The sequence below is a fragment of the Passer montanus genome, unplaced genomic scaffold (assembly GCF_014805655.1).
Source record: "Passer montanus isolate IOZ18808 unplaced genomic scaffold, ASM1480565v1 scaffold15, whole genome shotgun sequence".
Taxonomy (NCBI): Eukaryota; Metazoa; Chordata; class Aves; order Passeriformes; family Passeridae; genus Passer; species Passer montanus.
Genome location: NW_024362051.1, coordinates 3,716,748 through 3,742,395, shown reverse-complemented (window position 1 = coordinate 3,742,395; position 25,648 = coordinate 3,716,748). Strand labels below are relative to the sequence as shown.

The 25,648-nt window shown below is 38.1% G+C and overlaps 1 protein-coding gene across 4 annotated transcripts in view; it reads right to left on the bottom strand.

Moving 5' to 3' along the window:
• Window positions 1–25,648, bottom strand: part of GABRB2 (gamma-aminobutyric acid type A receptor subunit beta2) — a 138,161-nt gene that overhangs the window by 42,181 nt on the left and 70,332 nt on the right. For all 4 annotated transcript variants that reach the window (XM_039701378.1, XM_039701379.1, XM_039701381.1 and 1 more), the window contains one exon: window positions 21,999–22,081. In XM_039701378.1, the coding sequence (XP_039557312.1) occupies window positions 21,999–22,081 (83 nt within the window). The remainder of the gene's footprint in view (window positions 1–21,998; window positions 22,082–25,648) is intronic.

The following is a 25,648-nucleotide window of genomic DNA, read 5'->3' as shown; positions in this document are numbered from 1 at the left end:
TTCTGCTTGGAATCTGTAAGAAAGAAAAAAAAATTGGAAAATTAATGTGAAACAGTCTATAGTATTATCTTATTATGCAGTTTGCACTAATGGGGCCAATCTGTGCACGGTGTGCTTGCTCTTGGGGAGTCATTAGGTGCCTGAATCAAAAAACATGTGGAATAGAAAAAGCTTTATAAAACCAGCTTTAAATAAAGAGGTAATTACATGCAAAGGGCATAATGTTGACAGCAATTATTGCTGCTAACCTGGAAATACAATTTACTCAAGCAGTTCTCCCACAGTAGTACTGTTTCCAATATTATATTTCACTTCTCTTACTGGGAAGCTTCTTCCTAATGTTCTATGCTCCTAACAATCACTCTAGATTGCAACAGCTCATGCAGTGGGTTTGCCAGAGAAACATTAATACAGCACAAAAAGGGACTATAGCACAGATAAATGTCACCACAGGTCACAGAAGTGACCAAAGTAGTAGTATATGTAGAATTGGAAATCTGTTTGTTTCCCAGTCTGGTGCTTTTTTTACTGAGACACAACTCTCATAAACGAGAGTTTCTTTAAGCGGTACACATTTTTGTCAACCTAATAACAACAATCAGTGACCTGACCTATAAAAAGAAATGCACCTTGCTCTACACCTTAGAGCAGCACTCCTTAAACTGAATTTTCATCAGGTGGAGCCTCCACGGCCTGGTGCCAGTGTGCACTACTTGGGACTGGGTTACACACCTGAGATATTTAACATTTACTGCGCCTTTTTCTTGCAACAATTGTACTCACATATCCATTGGCATTTAGTCACCAGTTTTCTCTACAGAAAACAAATATAGCCAAAGAAATACCATTCATATGAATATGGCATGATGTCACCAGGTTGGCTTTTAATCCCTGAGCCCCACAGGAGTGAGCTGCAGAGGCTGCTCAACATGTAGGAAACAGTGTTGAGTGATGGGCTGTGCTTAGATACCCTGGAAATTGAAAAAAAAATAAAGGGAAAAGTGCACACAATGTCAGAGACGCTAAGCCTTGCTTCTGACATTATGGTATTAGCTCCTCTAGCCCAGATGACTGATCATTCCAAAGATTACTTTGGAATTAAGAAATTTTCTCTGAGAGAATCTAGAGATATAAATACTTATAACACATAAGAGGTTTTTTTCCCTGCGATAAAAGAAGATGACTGAAGACACACAGTCCTTCAAATCATGATTATACCTAACCTGAAATCATTCTCATTTTCAATGAATGACCATGATTAAAGCCTCTTAGGAGCCAAATATGTTTATATAAAAAGACAGGTACTCATGGGCGAGCGCTAAGACCCATGATCAATTGTCCAGATTATAGAGCTGCTGCCTGGCTAGAAAATGCATATTTCATATACACAAAACATGAGGATTTGAGGAAATTTCCAGTTTCACCAGCAGAGTAAACAAGACAGAATATATATTAATATATATCCATAGTGCAAAAAGGACAAAATTAACATACTGAGAATTCTGAGGACTTTAACAGTGCAATTCAGGCTAGAGAGAGATTTAGCATCCCTAAATTCACAATCCTAATCTTGAGACTCAGACTAGACACCTGGACTCTATATGCAGCAACTGGAAATAATTAACCTTCAGAGAGGTACATCCCCTTGTAAGTCAGGTTTGATGACCTGATTCTGGAGGATGTACAATTTCCCATTGGCAGTCCAGGTAGACCCAAAAGTTTATTTAGCTAGTTCATTGTCCTTAGGTGAGTTAAACACTAACTCATCAGACAAATGCTACTCTAAGGTTGTTTTTTTCTTTCTCTTAGCATTTAGAAGAGCTCAGCAGAATCACAAAACACAAGGACATTCTCCTGAACTGAAGGATGGAATTGCTTTTAATATTGATCTCATATTATAGGGGGGAAAAAAAGAAAAAAAATATTGTGCAGACACAGCCAAGCCACAGTCATGAAACAAATATGTTCAATTTGCCTGTGAACTGTGCCATTTTTATATCTGCTGTGAACGTTAATAGTCTCAAGAATTGTAAAGCATCACAGATACATGGAGTGTGCTGCTGGCATGTACCTGAACAACACTAAAAGGACTAATAACCTCCAACACCTTTCTTCTCTAAACTACGAAGAGTAAAACATGGGGGCCCAAAAGCCCAACAGTAGTTGAAATCTGTTCCCTTAAAGCCCTCTAGTTGAAATTTGTTCCCTTAATTCACTGTACTGTATACTTGCATTATGACACAGCCCACAGTGAGGCAATCACATGGCATTTTACCCACACAACTCTCCCTACCACACATAACAAGCTAACAGAGACTTATTGTTCTCTCAGATACAGAAAATATTTCAACAGCTAAAAGCAATTGTGTACATGGGTATCTTTTGTGTCAATCCTGTGCTTTCCTGTTACAGAATCCACAAAACTGGCCATTGATTTATCTCACACAATCACGAGTTATAAAAAAAAGAGAGCGAGAGAAAAGGAAGAATATGTGAAAGAGGTATAATATTCAGTTGCATGCATCTTTCAGGGTACCAGAAAATCACTCAGAACAAATGCGATCTGAATACATATGTAGTAACAACTTTCATCCTTATTTAAAAGGACTGCTTTTCCACAGAAACGTATTAGACAGGATTTCCTCAGTCCTCCTGTAATCTATCTAAAATAATTATTAAATGAAAAACCTGGCTTTTAAAAAGTGGCTGGAATCTATTTAGACAGCTGTGCAAGTAGCCAGAATGCAGCATGCCTGCTCATTGTGAAGAGCTGAGCCCTCACTGGAAGAGCACAGGAGTGAGGGCAGCTTCCCCTCCTGGGCACTGACCCTTCCCTGGAGCAGCAGAGCTCGGGAGGTGACAGGGCTGTCCTGGCTCCCCAGGGAGCCCAGAGTTGGCAGGGACAGGCCATCCCTCTACAGTGCTCTGCACCTGGGCCCCCCAGAGCCCTGCCAGGAGGAGCCTCCTCACCTCACACGCAAAGAGCAGCAGCTGCAAAGGACCGTCAGTGCTCAGAACAAGTTGAGGAAAAAAAATGGTAGAGAGACTTCTGCTCTCTGCCACAGTATTTGCAAGTATGCAATTAATATCAATGTGTAAATATCGCCACTGACATAAAGGATATGAGAAAACATTTTAACAGTGTCACATGTGGGATTTTGACAAAATCAGGTGGTTCGTTAGGGACACAGTACAGCCCATCACATTAAAAATTGTGTCCATCAAAAATATTGAATTAAAAATATTTCCGTAACATAAAGAAAAAAACCCGTAAGCTTAGGACCAGTATGAATTCTGGAACCATGCTGCAACTCAACATTTCTTTCTTCATTTCTATAAAACCAAGCAGCACAGTAATAAAACCCATAGTTTATAAACTGTTGCATATTGACATAATTCAGGATTTTTCTTCAGCATTATAGACTGAGTTTTTCAATTCCAGTTCCACTGGCAAAGACATTCACTTGATTATTCCCATATGAAATTTTTTCTGTCAGAACTTGCTCTGAACAAAGTTCTGTCTTTCACCTGTATTTCTATCAGACCTTTTTCCTGGGCACACGTGCTAATGCCCAGTGCAAAACAGAAGTCAGCAGCAACACAGACTTCCACAGAGCAGGCTGCCAGTCTTCAGCATGCTTCCATCTAGATGCATGATTTGTCTTTTTCATAAATGTATAGGCGAAAAAAAAGGCATTTTGGTTCTGACACTAAGATTTTTCTGAATAAAAGTTTTTGCATTGTTCTACAAAGATGGCAACTTTCATTATCCTAATAAATTAACAAGAAAAGACATCTCTGTTGCAATCATGTTACATAAACATCTCACCGACAGAGATATATCATTAGATTATATTTTAAGCTCCCATATGTCACTAGAATTCATGCTGAAACCACCTTACAATGCAATCTTTATGACAGATTTCTGTGGATTAACCAGCTTCCAGTTTTCTCTGACATTTTGTTAAAACTTTAATACTCTAAGCACTGTCGTTTGACATGCTTTCTGCCACTACTTTTGCCAAGCACAAGCATATGCTACAGCACAGCAAAGGCTGCATTTTGACTTATGTCTTTTACAAGAAAAATATTTTGCACTGACACTGCATATTGTTTTAAAAGTACTTAGCTGAATAATACATTATTTTATACATGTGGGACTTTGTAATAAAAGTAACAAAATACATGGAAGCAATCTGTTTAGATAGAGAATGTTAATAGTGTGAAACTGATTGACTCTTTAAATGTTCCATCACTGCCTTTCCCTACCAGAGCAGAAACCTGCTAAGGTTAATCACAGGAAAGAACTTCTTTAACTAAGGAGCAGGACAGAATACAACACCCATAAAATGATGATGACTGAAGACAGAAAACAGATGGGCTCTGTCCCCTTTATGGCACAGAGCATAGGTCACACATTTCACAAGCATTCTGTCAGGGGAGTTCCCTGGTATCTGCATATTGGAATGAAATGTATGGTTCTCCCTTCCTGCTGAAGGCTGAAATTTTTTTCTTGAAAATTCTTAGGTTAATAAAGATGACTTCCAGATTTGAAACTACAGATAATGAGAAGTTGCAGGGCATGGAGCATCTGAAACTAGATTTCTGTTTCATTCCTACGTATTCATCTGAAAATTCCTGGAAATACTTGCTGCAATATGTGATCTTGAAATGATGCAGCATGCCATTCCCTCCTTTGCTGAGACAGCTCTGGAAAGAAAAGTGGAACCACATCATCACCACTTTTTCACGCTGGTCTCCTTTCAGGTATTAGGACTAGCTAGAATCAATGCCTGATACCCAAAAGCATGATTTCTATCAAGCATAAATATCTGAGGAAACTTAAAAAGAAGGTGAACCTCTCCCCTTAATTTCCAGAACATCAGAAGAAAAGCAAAGTTGACAGAAATACACAATTTCTTAACCAGCAAACTAGAATAGTGCCAATTTCATGAACACCAAAAAGCCAGGAATACTGACCAACTGAAATTGCTCAAAAACCAGCAGTGCCACTGGAAGTTCCTGAGGACATTTTAAATAATATTGCACATTCTTATGGGTTTTTTCTTTCACTGTTATAAGCAACAGAAACAAAGAAAATACACACTGTATTGATGCAGGGTAGTAATTTCCCTCTCAGAAAAAAAACAAAAAAAAACCCCAAAAAAACCCCCAAAAATAACCCAACCATCAAAACCTCTAGTACTCATTCTCTTTTAAATTATTTTCATAGAAATTGCACATGCAAGGTAATAGAGAGCATAACTACTTCCCACAGCTATTCCAGAGGAAAACCTGAGACAAAGTTACAGTCACAGCCTTTTATACAGTTTGACCTGTCCTATGCCTGCAAATATTGAAAGATAAACATATCTATGCATACTCAAATACTACTCGGCATGCACAGCAGTATACTTCTTATTTGCTGATGCTTGTATGCACCTGAAGAGGGAGTGTACACCATCACAAGGAGAAAGTGTAGTCAGCTTCCTACTAGAAAATAAATCAAAACAACCTTTATGATCTTGATTATACTCAGAGACACTCATTCTAGCTCTGCTTCAGACTAGTAGGAGGAAAATGCAAATATAGTCTTTGAGCAAGACATGTTGACTTTCTCATCTGTTTATCAAGCCTTCCTTTTAAACCCTTTTGGGTTTTAATCAACTGTTTATACAATGATAATTTCATGCTGGTGTATCCATCATCATATCCATCATTCATGCAAAATCTATTTATCAGCAAGATTAGGGGGAACTGTACCTCCACAGTTTCTATCAAATGGTTTTCTGCTTGTCTTGAGAGCTCTCCTGGTGTGGATCACAATGGGTTATCTTTTTACTGTGGTTATCTTTTTACTTCCCATTCCTACCACCTCCACTTTGAACTTTCACTGCTGCAATTTCAGATCTTCACTTGTTCTATCCAACATGACAGAGAACAAATTATGCTGTTCCACTGCAGTACATTTTGTATATTACAAGACTCACACATCTCTTCCTTAAATTCCCCTTTACCAGAACAACTCCTTCCTCTAAGTCATGTTTTCTAGGACTTGAGTTAACTTTCTTGCTATGCCTTCGATATTCTCTGACTGATACAAATCTTCCTTGAGGTGCAGCCCTTAGAAGGACATAGCCTGACCACCATGTATTGCCACTACAGGACCAAACAGAAAAATTCAGTTATTTCACAAACAGCACTTCCAGTTATAGACCCTGATGTCAGCCTTACTATTGCTGCCAAGGAATCAGTGTCACATCACAATCCATGATATCTCCCCAAGGTTGGGCTTTTTATTTTGTTTTGATTCCTACAGCCCTGCCCTGGGCTGCCATTTGCACCTCCTTATTTCCCAGTACTGAGATGCCAGTATCAGATGTAAAATTGGGAATTTGATTTTTTTCAGGCCACCTCTCTAGCGAGAACCATGAAAACCTAACTCTATCCCTTCAAGCTGCACAAATGTTTTGGAAGTTCCATAATCTTCAGATCATTAAATGAAAAGAGTGAAGAGGGACTTGATAAAAAATTGTTTCCTTCCTGTAAATTCAATAATCATGTTCATGTTATTTTCCAAATGTGGTTTTCTCTAATCCATGTTTCCCCACCTCGTTTATAAGAATGTCATTCAATACAACATCAGGAACCTTATTAATGTCAAAATATAGGACATCTACTGCCTCCAGCAAACAACTCTGCTGTTCAGAAATCATCCAGGCACCACCACATGGGATCCACTCATGAACAGGAGTGTTAAGTTCAAAATGGAAAAAGCAGTCACAAAAATAGGAGATATTTGCATTGGCAGGGGGAGATATAGACAGCTGACTGTTTTTTCAGACTAGAGGTTTAAAAATACTAATTGGCAAATAATTCTGTTGCTCATTTAAAATCATTAACGTTTCCAGCTCTGTGACTGCCCAGAGGTGATTTTTCTCTGGAGACTGTGTCTCTAACACTGCCATTGTACTGGCAGCAGTCTCAAGGGCTCCTCAGCTGGCACACAGGGTGCAAGGTTTCACTGTGCTGCCAGCTTTACAAATACTCTGATGGATGCTTTATTAAAGAAGGTTTAGAAAGGAGATCGATCTCTTACTGATGATTCAAACACAAGAACACAGAAAACAAATATCAGTTTCAGCATGGAGGTGTCAGGTGGAATTATGGGGACACTGCCCATGGTGTGGCAGAGCAGCCACACTAACTGCATTGACTCTTGACATTTGTGCCACAGCCCAGGAGAGACTCTGAAAGGCAGCAGGGAAAAATCTAGAAATAACATTTCTGAGTGAGGTATGTTACTATTCAACAGAGCACAGAGGCAAAGACATACATGCATTTTCTACTGCAAAGGCAAGTGGTGACAGAAAACAGTAAAAGGCAATGAAAATCAAAAATCCATACAGCACAGAACTGTTTACATAGCCATAAAGGTTACTTGCAAATTTTCTGTGGGCTGGCATCCTTTTAGGAAAATGCTCAGTAAAGAATTTCTGGTCTGGTCATAAGTATGGACATTCTTCATGGGACATTTAATGTGTCTGGAGTTAAAACACAAATCACAAGGAATTCAAGTAATCAGCATGTCTTGAAATAACATGGGAACATGAAAGGAGTCAGCTTGGTTTATAGATGGATAACAACAGCAAAGCTGGTGCTGGGCTCCCATCCTGACACTGGAGGACTACCAAATTTTGGGCTGAATGCGGACTTTGTGGAGCTTTGAAAAAATTCTGATAATTTAGGGATAGGTGGAATTTTAAAGATATGTGCAAGACTTTTTTCACTGCTCAAGAGGCCTGTGATAACCTTACCTTCTTTTATATATGAGAAAGAAAGTGGTCGTCAGTGTTCCCCCTCTTTCATCCAAGAAAGAATGGATATTGTCAGAAATTTTTATATTTCACTCTAACAACCTGAAAAATCAAATCATCAACATCAAGCACACAGCAAGCAAACTGGCTAGGTTCCTTTTTAGGAAGATTAGAGCGCTTCATGTTCAGAAAAGAGAACATTGAGACAGGCACCAACTCCAATAGACCACCTTTTCTCTCTTAAAACACCCTGAAAGTTACAGAACTTTTTTGTTCTTTACTATCATAATTTTTCAGAGAAGTCATACAGAGCATACAGACAGGTAAAAAATAGATATTGAATGAATAACCCTGTCCCCTAGATGAAATATTCAACCATTAGCAAGATTTATGGAAGCACAAGCATGTGCATTCCATAAGCCAGCATGTCTACCCTTACAAAACAAATTTCTGAGAAATATATCTGATCATACACTTCCCAAGGCCTTTTTGCACTAGTTGGAACAACTTAAAATGCAAAAATATGTAATTTAGCTGCAGACACACAGTAAATAACACCCAATAATTTTCATCAAAAACTGTTATAACTAAAGAGAAATTCTATTTAAGTGTGTTTAACTAAATTGTAAATTTTTTTCTGAAAACCAGACCAATTTAAAAATTAGTATTTCTTTTTGCATTCCTTTCCTTAATTGTAATGCTGTATGGTCAAACATTGCTATACTGGTAGATTCAGAACTGTCAGTCAAGAAGGATTTCATGCTGTGTACACCGAGGCACTGATGCCAAATTTAGAAAGAGTCACAGGACACATGACCCCCTTGAGACAACACAAAGCATCAAACCCTGCCTTGGTCCAGATGGCAACTGGAGCAGACTGACCTCACACCTTGGACATCTATGAGCAGCCATCAAGAAAAGACTGGGCAAACTTTTTTCTGAACAGTAAAAATCTCATTTAGCCATTTTGTCACATGGATGACAGGAGAATGCTTCCATGGGTAAAACTCACTCATGATATCTCACTGATGATATGTTCCAAAAAATCTGGAATACAAACCTGTTTATTAAAGACTCTGGGTATCAGCACACACCAACAGTAACAGGGTTTATGAGAGACCAGCAACACTCAGCTCAAAAGAGGTACAACACACTTCAGACTGTAGGTTCCAGTTCCAACAACGATGACTTGAGATGGGAACATCTCTTATGCAAACCTCTTTAAAGGGTGAAAGCTTTTGGTTAACATTTATTTGATCAGATTTCAGTGAGAGATAAGGACTCAATCTCTTTTAGCTATGTTGACCAGAAAACTACATTGACATCAGCTGTTCCCACAAATGCTACAGGAAATAGCACTGGCTTATTGATAGATCTGCCTTCTGCAGACAGCTGCAATGCAGTGGACAAAATCTAAGTCAACCAAGGGGCTGAAAATAGTCCAGGTTAAAGTACATAGAGCTCCACATCAGCTCATCTGCCCTTCTTTGATTCTGTAAGAACAGATGTACACTATCTGCTAATTATCTTCCTCTATGCAACAGACTCCGATATTTTGCTCAGATATTTTTATAGCATACTTTGATATTTTTATCATGATTGGAAAAACAATTTAGATAAGGAAAGATCTAACTAAAAGGCTTGCCTAGTCATCATTCTCATAATTATTTAGGACTTACATTCATCCTTCCTATGGAAGCAGTTTGCAATCTATTCTGAACAACTCACTAGGGATGATAGTGCTTGAGCTGAGAGCTGAGCTTCTTCAAAGGTCAGACACTCATGGAATAACCATTATGCATAAGCAAATTAGGAAATTTGGACATATATTTGTAATAATAGAATTATAAACCCTCAATACAAGGTATTGCTTCCTTTTTCACAGACTGAGTGAATTTTTGGCTGGTCAAGAGGCCTCATGTGTTGACTTATGAACGTGTGGAACCAACACTGCTGTATTTTCAGTTCCAGCTGGAGTCTCCCTAGTGAGCTGTGTTCTACCTTCTGGCTAAAATACTTGCCACAATCATCCAAATCCCTGAAGGTAAAGATGACTTTAAAAAGCCCCAAGAATGCAAAAAACCAAACCAAAACAAAAATACACCAAACAAATTTTAAAAAAACCCCACAAAAACAAACAGCTGCTCTAGGTTGCCTTGTGTTTAAGGAAAATATGCTGCATTCCAAACCACAGTATTTTCCCTGTAAGAGAAAGAAAAATCACAAAATATCATTGTTTCTGTCATCCTACTCACCTCTAGAGCAGCCATATTAACACTCAGTATTCATTCACAATAACACTTTTCTAGTCCAAGAAGAAACAAACTCAAAGAAGTAGCCAGAGGAGCTTGACTTGGTGGGAGGTGCTGGCTAACGCTCAAGCAGGAAAGAGGTGATCCAGACCTTTCAAAAAAAGCTAATCTTCCAACAGCAGATTTCATGCCCAGAAAAAAAGTGCACTTTTAATCAGCCTAGAGAGCTCCCTGTAAAAGCAAGTCATTCTAAGATATAAAGTATGAAAACACATTACAATGCTTGTTCATATGTGGCCATTACAACTATGAAAATCATCCTTAAATGATAATTACATCACAGCTTTTACAATGTAATGTCTGCAAAATTATGGCCATACCATATGTAACAGGCATATTGACCTAATTTATCAAATATCTTTTTTTAAAAATTCCTTAAAATCAAAGGCAATTTGGCATCCAGCCATAGAACAAAGTGTCCCTGAGTACAGCTTCAAGGCCAAATAAGAGCTAGCACATATGTAAATATGTGCAAACTGGAACTCACTGTTCAGTTTCAAAGACCTATCTTCAGAAAAAGGTGACTAAAACTCTGCTCATGGATCACTTCTCAGCACAAACTGACAGGAATGTGCTCAGTACAAATGCTATTCATATTTGCATCACTTTCAAGAATCTCCATCCAAAATAATTTTTTTAAAGTATATTTTTTATATATGTATAAATAGAAAAATTAGCTGACATTCAGATCTCACATTCATCTTTTCTCAGCAGATTTCAAATATTTCCATGTTTTGCTGCATTCATTATTCCATTACACTCATAAAGAAACACACAGATATCAAACTTAAAACTAGCATTTTATTTTTTTAAACAAAGTTAACATATTTAGCAAGAAACTTGTAATTTTATAATGCAAGAAAATTTCCCACACCTATACAATCAATTATACAGTAGTATCAGCAGTACATAAGGAGTCACCGAAAGGGGAAAAGGGGAAAAATGGGAAAATGGAAAGGAAAAGAGAAAGAGAGAAAAAGATCAAAGGGGCAAAAGACAAAAAAAAAAGAAGAGACAGCTATTCTGTACATCGCACACTGTAGGGTAAAATGCTAACTTTGGACATAGTGAGATGCCAGCTTTTCTGCTATTGTAGCAAAACGTAAAACCCAGTTCTTTAGTAGCATCTTCCCCAAAAGAAATAAAAATAGAGAGAAGTAAAAGATAGTTCTTCTTGCGCAGCAAGACAACAACTTTGACAGGGAGTTAGGTTGATTTTGCAGGAGAAAATGTCATGCATTTACCCATAATGCTGTGGAACTGGCAGGATTTGAAGAAAGCTGCTCTTGAAACCTGAAAGGAAAGCAATAATCTAACTAGTACATGTGCACAGTACCACCACTACCTACCTGTGCTACAGCAACATAAACAACTTACAGCATAAGGGCATTACACTTGCAGCACTTTGATGCACATCTGCTCCCCTGCACATTCCTGTTTGCTCTTTGTGGAGAATGAGAAGTTCCTTGGCATGGATACCACCCCAATGATAATAATTCTAACAGGATAGGAGTCACTAATGTTTCTCTTCATATGACTCATTTTTGGTCTGCAAAGAAAAGAAGATAGAGGGGTACCATAGGTAAAATAAAATTTTAAAAATGTACTGTTCTGCTCTATGTCCCTTTACAGAATTTTCCCCAGATTATGTGTCAGGAACAGGTTACAAGCTTCCAGACACAAAAAGCCCCCAAAGGAATAAAATCATAATTCACAAGCAAAAATGTAACTTACCAGCATTTCAGAATCACTCAGGTTGTCTGTGTAACATTTTGGTGCAATCATTTTCCCAGAAGTCAGCTGTTGAAGGGATGATTGTTCCACCAATAAACTGCTGGTTCCTTGGAGTGCGCTGATGTTCACTGATGGGCTCCCACACAGTCAGATCCAGGTGCCTGCTGTGCTTTTATGGAACTTGTTCCCACAAAATAGGTGTGTTTGGCTGGAATAAAGCTGGGTCTGATATTGGACAAATATTCATTTCTAATATATGCTGTCAATTACTGTTTAAGAGAACTGGCTAAACGTGGTGATTTTAGCAGGAAACTGACGTGTAAGTTTGTGCAAAATTCACCAAATTCTCAAATAATCAACTTTGACACATCAATAAAGTGCCTGGATTCAGCAGAGTACTTGATTCCATCCATGCCATTGCAGACTCCTACTGTTAACAAGGTGTTACTTCCAGTGTTGCACAGTACCAGCCACATCACGTCAGAGTGGAAAGGTGTGCTCCTACTGTGCCAGCCAAACACTGACTCCCACATTGTTTTTTCTCTTATGTTACCCTGTTTTTATTTGAGATTATTGGCTGGCCTCAGGTAATATCTCAAATTCTGGCTGCAGTGACACATCAGTCACCAGACGACACAGGCTTGTCTGAGAGGAAATGCACAGAGCGGATTGCTCTGCAGCTACAAGTATGACATACCACAAGTTCAAAATCTCTGTATTTCCAATACATTCCTGCAAAATTGACTAATTATATCTGTGTCCCATACCCAATAAAGACAACTTGTATGGTGTACAGTCATAGAATACAGAGAATTGCCTTTTAAATACATATAACAACAAAAATGTTACTGACTCAAACACCATAGTGAAAATTCTGAGGTCATTATCTGGGGAAAGGAACCCTTATTTTGAGAGTTTTTAAACCAGAAGAAGCAGTGACAGAGACACTTCAGTCAATGTAATGGGAATAGCACCTGTGTACCTGAACAGAGAGATAGGGAACAGATTATACCACACTAGAAGGTACGTGGAAGCAAAATTGCATTGTTAACTTTTTGTTAAATTACAAGGCTTGTACAGCATACTGATTTATTCAGAGCATTCTCATGGTATTGTCATTCTGTTACATGACTCAGAACTTTTTCACAATGCAGGTCACGCAGCACTGAGGTTCTAGTTCACATCAGTAATGGTAGATACTTACTCCTGATTCTGTAAGGCAGATGTAAGATCCCAGGACAGGATAAATCAGATAGAAAACTTCAATTCAAATTCTTCACTGTTATGGTCAGGCACTGGAACAGGTTGTCTGGGGAGGTTTTTCAATATCTGTCCTTGAAGGTTTTCTAGGCCAGACTGGACAAAGCCCTGAGTAACATGGTCTGACCACAGAGCTGACCATTTTATTAATAGATTTGACTAAGGACATCCTGAGGTCCCTTTCACCATGAATTACTCCTGAAGTACAACTTGAAATGTAAGTACATGTTAATCTATTAAGTGACTTCTCTTTCCTCACATAAAAAGCAACATTAAAAAACACACCTTAACTATCGCATAAGAAAAAGGACAAAATAAATCCCAGCTCTTTTATAAATACAACATAAATGATAAAGACTATAATCTTTATTTCTCTCAAGCACTTAGACAGCCTTTCCTTTATAAATGTTCATTCACAAAACGTGTTTCAGAGTACTTAGATTAATAACATATTATTGGTGCTTCATTTTTGCTCAGAACAAATGCATATAATGAGAAAACTTATCCAAGAGTTAGAATATTTCATACATAAAAGATAACTTGAATTTCCATCCAAATAATTTTGGACAGCATGTCAAAACCACATTGGATACTCTGAGTGGTTTAGGTATCAAACATTTCTAAAACTGGAATAGTTTCCCTGTGTAGACCTGCACACCAATGCAACATAGTAAATTTGCAGTAGCACTGTCTCACATCAACTATCGTGGTGTCAGATGGATAGAAGAGATAAGAATTAGTGAGAGCATAACTCCCCTAGCACTGCCAAAAGACTTCAATATATAAACTTAAGACACAGGAAAATGGGACTGCATACAGTAAGAGAAAGCAGCTTGTTTTTGCTAAGTACTGGTGGAATTTGATCAGCCTGGCTAGCAGTACCAAATAACATGAGCAATAGAAAACAAAGTTAACTTGTTTCACAAAGGTCTCATCATTAGCAAGGTGTGATCAAGAGATGAAAAGATGGTAATTTTTAACTTTGCCAAAGCTGCTTCTAATTCAATTTCTTTGTTATTCCACCAAAGTAAAATAATGTTTCCTAGACTTGTCTACTTGGAAGGTCAACCCTTCCTCAACCCAAATCTAACGTCATAATCAAAACTAAAGATGATCTTACTACTCACTCTGGCTTCTACTTGATGAAACAAAACCAATTAAAGTGTTTTCCTGTTCAGTGACCAATGATGCAAAATTCTGCATTTGGGCATCAGTAAGAAAAAGTAAAGAAAACTCGGAGTTTGGAAAAAACCAAAACTAAATCACCCAAACAAAAATATTACAACCCTGCTGGAGAGTACAGCTATTTCTTTTCTTTAAGAAGAGCTACTGAAGAAGGTTAAGGTCATATTTCAGAGATCAATCTCCAAGTCCTATTCTAGAAACTTAGAACAAATGGACAAGTATCAGTGACCCAAATACAGAGCACACTGACTAGTCTGGTGGTTTGGCTTTCTCCTTAAGCAGCAAATTGAATTCTTGTAAGAGAAGGAACCTAATGAGCATTGCCACATCTCGCCCCAGCCCAACTGCACTGTCCGTGGGGACAAGGACCTTTGCCAGGGTGGGTAAGAGCTGATCCCATTTTGGTTGTTGTTGTTTTGTAAACAGGCCAAAATTCCTAGTCAAATTTCATCTGAATCCATAGTTCTGCAGTGACTCAAATATTCATTTTCATTCTTCCCCCACTGAAGTAATTCAGCATGAGCTGAAGAGCCTTAGCAAGAGCACTGGCATTAACTGTTTGAGTTGCTGCTATCAATGACCAAGGGTAAATACAGACTAGACTGACAACAGACTCAAGTATCCTCCTGCCCCTAGATGTTTTGAAAACTAACCTTAAAAAAATTGAATTAATTCTTTAATGTAATTGATGAACAAAAGACATTGTAGTTATATCTAGGGAAAAAGCCCTTTATCTTAGGAAATAAAATGACCGTAGAAACATATTTTACTTCTTTTCACAGGTATGCGATCACTGTGTGACAGTCACAGTTTGCACGGTCTTGTAAAGCAAGAGACCTGAGGTTCAGGGATTCCAGCACCTGAAAAATATTACTATTTCATAAAAGCTGTTTATGTTGAAGAAATTATTTCATTTTGAAAAAGACAATGGACTGCTCAAGTAACCAGACACCATGAAGAATGAGCCATTATTAGGTTTCAGTACCACCTCCATCACTTTCGATGGTCTAAAAAAAATTTAAAAGAAGACCTAACCACATGTGCCCTGCAAAGAAAATACTAAAACAAAGCATAATGTCAGATCATATCCTACACCCTGGTAAGGTATGTAACAAAATCACATGAATTTTCCAACAGCACTTATTTTTCTTGAAGAAGTCTCCACTTACAAGGCATCTGAAAGGAATACTAGAGCTAGAGAAAAAAATTTGCCTAAAGTGTAACATTTTATAACTGAGATCCTAAAAATAAAACAAACAAAGAAAGGTGAATATTTACCTTGTAAAATTCATACTTTCTCAAAACAGGACTGTAAAGTAGTAAGCCATCAGCTTTCCATACTTCCACATAATTTATTTGATATAAGATTATCAGAGCTTTTGTTAGAAATATATTCTTTCTTTTGGAAATTATCTTTCTGGACAAGAGATGCCTTCCTGGACATGTAATTTTTTCCCCAAACCTTAGCAAATATATTTCATACTTTCTGAATGGGGACTTTTTAAAAAGGGCCCTTTTTGTTTCCAATAATCCCATGATACAATGCAGGGTTATTTGCAATAAGGAAAAACTTTCTCTTGTTCAAATTGAATATAAAAGGCAAAATACATTAAAGGTTTTTAAACCATTTTCATTTTGTTTGTCTTTTTGATTATACATGTTCTCCATATTCAACTACAGAATGAGAAGAAAAGGAAAAAAGGCACTTAAAATTATTAATTTCTCTGTGGAAATCTGTGTTGTCGGTCTGGGGCTGACAGGCACGTATTAGATATTTGTATACTGCATTCCCTTTTAGATTTAACTCCAAGTAGCTCAAAAGCATTAAGAGTCTGTTGCAGAGCTCCTGTGCGATTCTTTCTTCATTTGCAAACAGTACATCACCTTGTTAGTGCTATGAGAACTCCCAGGATGCAGAGGCTGCTGCAAAGATGTACTGAGATATAATGAAAAAAGGAAAATACTTCCCTCTTGCCTTCCTACAGGGCAATAAATCTCGGTGTTATTTGAGCTCCAGCCTGAAAGCCCAACCCCCAGCTGGGTGTGGGGGTGTGTGTTATCAAACCCTATAAACCCTGGTTCCCTTGTACACAGCCCACCCTGATCATATGCACTGATGGTGAGTCTGAATTTCCTTCCCCTCTTCAGGCGACACAGAAGAATCATCTACTGCTGGGGATTATTTTAGCTCTTCCTGAATCATCCTATCTCCACACTGAAGAGGAGTCAAGGATTTCCTGTTCATTTTCAGTGTGCTTTATGCCACTGAAATTATACCTTTTCTCTTCTCAGCATGCTTGAGATAAAATTACTGAGGACAAATAAAGAACTAAGTACCTGTCCCAAGGAAGCCACACTAGAAGCTGATGGTGTTAAAATGGCAACAGACATAGATGGAATTCATCACTGTTTGTTAAACAACCCATGTCTCTCCTCCACACACAATGCTGTACAGGCTGAATTGGCACAGAATCCAAATTAGGAAATCTGAATATGGAGATGATGAATGAGATGAAAAACAGGGCACTTTGATAAGACCACCTTCTGCTGATAGAGGAAGATCCTCTCTGCAAGGGCCATGATGCAAAACAGACTCAGCTGAAGAGACAAAGGGGATGGAATACACATTAAGTTTGATAAAAGGAAGAAAAAAAATTTGACAACTTTTAAAATTCTAGCTGTCAGTGGCCCAGGAGTCATGTGTTTAGCTTTCCATTTGCTGTGCAATTGTTGGCAGTCAGGTGTTGCCATGGTATCCTCCTGTGCTGAACACCCCACTGCTGGGGACCGGCAGCTCCTTGCCTGGCATCCAACCCATTCGCCTCTAACCCAGAAAAGCCCTGCCTGGTCAGCTCCTGGAGTTCTACCATTTGTCCCGTGTGACCTGATTACAGCTTTGATCGATGGCCAGAGCTGCCATCTGCAAAGTACTCAAAGCTCCAGCAAAAGGCTGCTTTGATTTCTTTTCAGCGCCTTAAAAGTACTCATAAAGTCACCTTGAGCACACAAAGATGACTTCTCTTTCTCTTCTTGATGAGATTTCACAGATGATCTGATTAGAAAGTGTTTGCTACTGGGCTGCACTGCCACGGGCAGGAATGATACTCTTTTGACTCTGTTTCTGGCTTTTTCCTGATTCTCTTACTAAATTGAGGTTTTTAACCTAGTGTGATTCTCTGGTGGTTTTGTCATGAAGTAGAAAAAAATTCTAATGATTTGTACTCCGAACACCTCAGGCTTTCACATAAACGAAATGTCCTGAAAACAATTATGTCTCATTCATCAGCAAAGCATTCCCCCTGCCTGTCTGTGAGTGCTTTTCCCTGATCAGTACAGCCACATGGGGAGCTCGCTGTCTGCTAAGGGCTTGGATGTGCTGCCTTAATGCCACACACCATGGAAAGTGCTTCTGAGGAGAAACTCAGTGCATTCTTGTTTGTTCCACAGCAACAAAGAAATGGGAAAAAAAAACCCCAACCCACTGTCATAAGGCAGATTCTGAATTTTACCTCAGTATAACATAAATATAGCCAGGCCTAACACATTATGAAACAAGATAAAAATAAACTTTTGTCTTTATGTGGTACCACATAATTGAAATGGACAAAGGTCCAGATGTACCACATGAATCTTGAATAATTGTGTTTAAAAATATTCAAAAGAATCACAATAATTTATTTTAGGCTGAGGATGTGGAATATGATATCTTATTAGTTTATAGGAATATGAAGTATTCATCAAATTGTCTTGTACTTCTTATTGCCTTTGAGGTCTCACTAGTCTTTTGGATGATTAGCTGCGACATTCCTCTCAACAGTTACAATTCCAGAGAGGCAGGAAAAAGCAGAGAAATAAAATCATTCCCAAGAATCATCAGAAACTCAGCAATACAAACTGCAGTGGCAGAGGTAGGGTGCAAAACAGACAGGTATTTACTGAGTCAAGTCAATATTCAACTGAAAAAGGAAAAACTCTGTTTCCTGCAAGTTGGGAGACTAAAAAATGAATATATAGCAAAATTGGTTTCCCTCTGGTATTATTACCCTGCTGTTCAGTATCTTGGAGAATAACAAAAGAAAGGGAGAAGTAGAACAGCTCAGAGTAAGCCCCCTTGGACATGGCAGCCCACAGGTTTAGAAGCATCTTAGCAAAACAATATTCAACAAGCTTCTGCTTTTAAAGGACCTCAGAGTGTAGCTATTTATATGTGAAAAAAACCACAGGATTTCATTTCTCAAAACGGACACGTTTTCAACTAATGGAGAATAGTCCTCTCTTACACTTTCAGCATCTCACTAAGACTGCCCTTAAAAATGCTCTCTTGCATCTTAATAGATGATATCACCCCCTTTATATCATGTTTCATATTTTATATACAACTCTTTTGCACAAGAATTTCTAATTTGCAAATTAATCTATATTTATGCAAATCTAGGCTAACAAAAACTTGATTTTGGCCACAAATATCAGTAAACACAATGACATGAAGGAAAAAAATAGCCCAGGTATTTCACAAGGCCTTCAACTCTGGCAACAGTAAGAGGATGAGGGGAGTAAGGAAGAAGGAAGGAAAGAAAGAGAATGGAAGGACTTTAGAGACATTAATATGTATTGAAACAGAATAAAAATACCATTACAACTCAAATGACCTGGCTTGACAATAACAAATTTTAAACAATGCATAACTGAACTGGATTTCCTAGAGGTATTTGCTATTAGACTAACTAAGAAAAGACAATTAGTAAAGATATGTAAAAGATGTGTGGAAATTGCACTGCCCTGAAAGGTCATGCTCAATACAGAGAATGACTGTAAGGAAAGCTCTTCCCTCTTGACATTAACATTCTTTAGTATTTGTGTGTTGATGAAATTTCTAATGAAACAAAATCAGCAGGCATTGTCAGGACCAAGGATGATCAGAACAAATATAACAAGGACTGGATAACCTTGAGGACTGTAGCAATATTAAGAACACTGATTTATGTGAACAGTGTTATGAAATGCCAAGTCATGTGTTCTTAGCATTATGCAAAAAAATTCTTCAAAAAGCCAGCAAGAACCCACTGCTGGAAAATGAGTGAGGAAGGGAAAGACCTTACTGTACTGTTCCAGAAAGGACCCTCCTGTGATATGCACTTGTGAAGAAGGCAGAGGTGGCTCTTTGAAGAAAGGCAGGATTAATGCCATAGTGTAATACAGATTTCATCTGGGACACTGTTCATGGTACTAATTATTCCTGATGAAGAACTAATGCCAGTTCTGCATTTCTCTTAACATGCTCCTGCATGAGAAAGCTAAAAAAGACTGGAATATTCAGTTTAATGAAATGAAGTCTATGAGAAACTGCAAGTGTTTTCATTAAATGTGTTATGAAGGTCCCAGTAGGGCCAGAGAAGACACCGAATTAAAAAAAAAGAAATTGTAGGCCTAAGCAGTGAGTATTAATTTCATGCTTTCATAGGCATGAAAAGACCTGGGGTAGGAATTCATAGAATATCTAACCACTACAAGAAAGCAGTGTTGAAACAGGCATCCAAGAGGATCAGAAGGGCAAGAAACCAACCTTCTTCAGGCATGCAGCTTAAGCACTTTTTAGAAGTGATTATGACTTCAGCACCTGCATTGAATGACTTGGAAAGTGACTTTCAATCTTATTCATCCTACCCATCTACCTACCAGCACTTTTGCCTTAAGTGATTCATGAAGAGTAGACACACAGGTTTTCATCAGGACAGAATGATTGTTTATGAAGACCAATCATTTTCTAAAGCAGTGTGAAACAAGGTTTCACAAGTTCAAAACACAGGTCAAGTGTTACTTTATCCACATTCTTTAGTGGACTTTATTATTGCAATGACAGACAGGCTGGCTACCCTTAGTATCCTGATTTAAATCCATTTTACCTTTGTGATGCTGCAACAGAGCTCACAAATCCACACATGACCTCTGCTCCAGGCATCCCAACTTCTATGGTAAATTCAACTTCTACCCTTTCTATGATAAAATGAGCATTAAGTTTTCATACTGAGTGGAACAATTTTGAGCACTCAATACCTCAGTTTTTAGGATTGTTTCTTGAAAGATAAGTGACCTGAATCAAACCTCTACTCTAAATCAGATAAAAGGGAAATTTCAATTTACAAGTACCATATTCTAAGTCTGAATGAGAACAAGTGCTCTCACTGAAAAGCAGAGACACAACTTAATTTTGTGCTTTGCCCAAGGACTGACCTGACAGAAATTTCCTGGGAACATTTTCCAGAGCAGGTTGTGAAAGGATGAAAGGAGAGATATCTACTTTGTGAATCCCAATAAGACTTAGTCATCTCAGCAATGCAGAGATGGCAAGACCTTGTTGGCCATTTAAACAATGCTGTAAACAGAGAGAAAGGATTTCCTCTGACTCTCCAGCTTCTCACCTTACACACACAATTGGAAAATAGGAAAATACCAGGTCCTTGCTACAAGTACAATTAAAAGACACTGTCACAGCAAAAATTTTCTCAAAAAAAAATCTCTGTAAGCTTGAATTATGCCAATCGATTTCTCACACATTATAATTACCTAATATATATACTACCTATATACTGGTTGCAGGTACAAGATCCTGAATCAAATGCTATCAATGGAAATTGTACACAGAACTACAAAAAACCCCAAACAAACCAGATTTTATCCACTCTCAGTGCAGAGTCCACCATTACATTTGCTGCCTGTGAATATCAGTACACAGAATTTTAATTATAGTCTCAACTCTGCTTACATATGCATGGAAATTATTTCAGGCAACAGTGTCACAAGAATTTTAGCATATCTGTAAATTCCAATAAGATGAATGAAATCTGGACACAAATGTAAAGCATATTCTTAAATGCTTCCTCAAACAGAAGTTCAGCCACATCGAGTTCTTACCAGACTGTAGCAGAAATTAAGCACAGAAATCGCACATATTTCATAATACAGAACTTATTTTTAAAATGCACATACTTGTGTACTGTATATTAAAATGTTACATTAATCTTGAAAGTTTTTATATAAAATCTTAATTAGGGTGTTAAATAACATGCTTGCAATATTGTCACTATAAAAGTGATCATGAATTTTTTTCAGAGACAAGAGAGATTTTACTTGACGAGTTTTATCTACATAAGTTCAATAGACACCAGCCATTAAATCAGTGTATATATAAACAGACTGTTTACATGCTTTGAAAGTTTAACTAGAGCACAGTGGTTAGGAAAAAAACCCACAAAACACCTATTTCAAGGACAATTCTAACCTCTTGCATTCGTTTATAAATGGAAACAAGCTGCTACACAGTTCAGCAGTAAAGGAGGATAAAGAACTGATATAATCCTTGTGCTCCTCATATGAACTCCAACAAGGCATTTCAATGAGACTTTTAAAGCTGTAAATTGTCTATAAAAACACAGAATAACTTTTGCTAATCCTCGTGCCACAAATTACTAATCCATCTGGAAAGCTATTTTTTTGCTTGTGTTTACAAGGATCTAAACATCATCAGACAGAAAGACAACTGGGTTAGTAGCATGTAAAAAAAATCAAAAAAAACCCAACAAACCGAAAAAAAACACCCCTGAATGCAAAACATGAAAAAACCAGAACTCAACAGAAATAAAAACTCCCAAGCAGTTGAGCACGAATAAGTAGGATTTGCAGAAGTACTTACAGCTTTCAATCTCCAGCGTGCAGTTCTGCTCATCCAGCGGATATCTCCGCAGGTCCATCATGCAAGCAGCTGTTGTTGTAATTCTGGGGAGGAAGGAGAAGAGTTTGTTAATGTGCCTCATTTCAATGTTTCCTCGATCACACTTTGTTGAAAGAAGAAACTGTATTTCTGCAGAGCTGATGCTCTGCCTGGGTGCCATGGCTGCTGCTGGCTGGGCACCAGGGCTGTCCCAGGGAGGCTCTCCCAGCACAGCTTCCCCTCGATGGGTATCTTCTGCTGTGTGCTAAGCACAGCTGACTGGCCAAAGCACTGGGGAACCTGCTTCCACACCACGACAAAAATGAGAGCACTGGGCAGCAGACATTTGTACAAAGCTTTCTTCAAGCTGAAAGGCTGACCAAATGAATGAGCTCAAACTGTAAAATCCAAGATGATGAGCTCCACAATGGGACCCAGGGTGGACCAGATGGAGTACCTACAGCATGTGTAGACACTAAGACATTACAGGATCAATGTCTTGCCAAGGTATTAATGAGAGATTGGGTGACCAACAGTTTTCTTCTCAACTTCCTGTGCCATGTATGAGGTTTACTATTGGCCTTTCATAATAGATATTTAGAATGTTCAATAAGAGTTCGAAATTTATTGTAAATTCTCTGTTCTGATAAAAAGACTTCAGAGAACTCTTTCATTTGACAGATCTTATTATTTCTCCTCCAATACCTAAAAAGTGTTCATTAGTGGCAGAAAATTACAGGTTGCCTGGTTAAAATTCACTCAAAATTGACTGTAGCAACTATTTCTGAAGGCATTTAAGAACCTTCATAAGTAAGATCACTGTCCTATCCTATTGGTCTCTTGGAGAAAAGGAACATCTTTTGGTACCAAGTTCTTTCTTCATTCCATATAGGCCTACTCATAGAATTGCTTTGGAAAATATAATAGTTTTAATCAGTGTGTGTTACCAGAGATTCTTCACAAGAAAGCTTTTTGGAGTGGGACAAAAGCATGGGGAAAAGGCTCCTTTGGTGCCTCTCAGTGAAAGCCTTCCAGCTTTTGACAAAATCAGACTACTGAGGAAATGCAAATGCAAATGGAGCAAGAAGTAGCACATATGGGTAAAAAAACCTCTTGGCAGTTAATAGTTGGTTCCTTATTTTTAAATTTAAAGAAAAATCAAAGAAATTGCCCTGTTCCAGTATTAATATAAGATTGATTATTTTGGGGAAATCTTCAAGAAAGGTATAGTGAGACCAGAAAAAAAAAATTACAGCTCATGTTTTTTTGTTGGGTTATGTTTGGGTTTTTTGTGGGGAGGTTTGTTTTGATTTCCTCACTGCTTCTATACTTACCTGTATATTATAGTCAGGATTTTACAAGGGTTTCAGTAGTTCACAGAGGAAAAGGCAGAGCAGAGACTTACAGCCAAGGTAAGTCAACCTGGTTGACTACTAAGTCTTCTCAGAGCTTTCTCTGCACTAAACACTTCTTTCTAGAGTCTACCAGATCCAAGGGTTCCACTCAGAGACAACCCCCAGCCCATGCTACCCTCTGCAAAGTGTCTGTCCCCACCGATGGAGTGGAGAACTCACAATTCTCACACATTTCCAGAGGATTTTTTGGTACAAAAAACCGAGAGGGGCCAAAGGCTGCAGACAGTTGGGATAAAAGCTCTGTAGGGAACATCAGGAAATCTTTAAAGGACACAATGCCCTGCACCTCACTAGGAAGTAAAGGGGGGGAAAGTGACATGGTAAGGAAAATGATTTGTAGAGCAGAGATTTAATCAAGTCAAAACAGAAGTTTTGAATAATGTATTAAATTCAACTTGCTTGTTCCTTCCTATCCATAATGCAAATCCATTGAAATAAAATCAGTAGCCTGTCCTTTCCTCTTACCTCCCTCCCCTTATATTTTTAGCCTGGCTTCTCACATTTATAGTAAAGTAGAAAAAGTTCTCTTTCATCTTCATAATTAATTAAACAGCAAAACTACCTTTAGATAATTCTTGGTGGTTCACAATTCATGGTGATTAGCTAAATCAATTTACTAAAGCAACAGAGTGCAAGAATTACCACCTTGGAATACTTTTAAAGGCAAGAGACATGACCCACACCTCAGACAGAGGAAGAAACAGCAGTTCATTTTAGAAGTTGGGAACACTTGAAACAGGCCCAAAGCCTCTCCCCCAGAGCAGAGCTGTTTCAATTTTCACAGCGGGATTAAAAGTATTTTTATACAGTCTGTACTAGTGCAAAAAATATAACATTGTGTTTTGCATAATGTAACCTTGAGAACAAACAGTGAAAAAGTAAAAGCTTTTAAAAAACAACACTGTGACTCAAGGCACTGCAGTCATTAGGGATGATGCACAATAACAGGACTCAGAGAGGCACCACATGAAATGAAACACATCACAGAACTGTCTCTCTCATACACTCATCTTTTCATCTGTTGCTGAAGAAAGAGAAACCTTGTGATATTTTATGATGCCTAACAATGAAAATGAGTTTTCATCTTCTTCTTTTATGAACTATAGTTTGAATGTAGACTGATTATGGAGCACAAAATAATATGCAAACCCTGAAGCACCACTAAACTGACTAAATAAAGTATTATGAAGTAGACCTACGTTAAAACAAGCACAGCTACACTGCAGAAAATCTGCACCACAACTGACTTGCAAGGAAAGTAAAGGTTGCTGTCAGTAATTCAAAATAATTCAGATAAACTGAGAAAGATGAAAATCTGCTTACCTTGGAGGGTTTGGGATTCAAATAAGAGTCAGAAATTCTCACTACTTCTTTAAGAGGCCAAATGTGAAGGTCATAAAGAACTTTTAAACATTTCCAAACTTAAAGTGAGGCAGAAAATAAAACCCATATTACAATACTATCCCAGAAGTACTAGTAGGTCTTATTTTTCAGTTCTATGCAGGGAACAGTTTTTCAAAATCCTATAAATTTTGCTTTTCTGACAAGTTCAAATATGATTTGAAAGCCAAAATAGCAACTTAAACAGTTCTGACATCACTAGTGAAGAAAAAAGAGCACTGGAAGACAGGAGAGCAATGCTAATGCCATGTGGAGATGGACAGAATCCAATTCCCTCTTGGAGCTGCAATGGCTTTGCAAAGCTGTGGAGAATAAGCAGTAAGAGAAACTTATCCCTGCTCTGGAAGGAAGCAGCCCTGACCTGTAATTACAGGTTTACAGACACACAGGAACGGTGAGCAAGAGGGTGACAAATTCAGATAGCTCTCCTGAGTAGAGTGGTAGTGCAAGAACTCTGTCACATCCTCCTCTCCTGTTCTAGCTCTTACAGACCAGGATCCTGTGGACTCAAAGAAAGAGCTGAAGCCCAGGAGGAAAACACAAAAACTAATTCTTTCTCTAAATGTATGCACACATACACTGTTGAAAGCAGAGTGAAATTGTGCTTCAGCTTTGTGTATCTGTAAGTTGACTGACTCCCCATCAACACCAGGAGCAATCCAAAGAACTCACAGGGACAAGAGACTCAGTCTCTTTATTGGGATTTTATAAGAATTCTCTGTGTGTGGTTAAAGAGAGTCAGAAACTCTCTAAATGAGTTACTGAAATAATTTACTGTAGCTAAACCCACTCTTCACCTTTGCTTCTTGGAAAAAG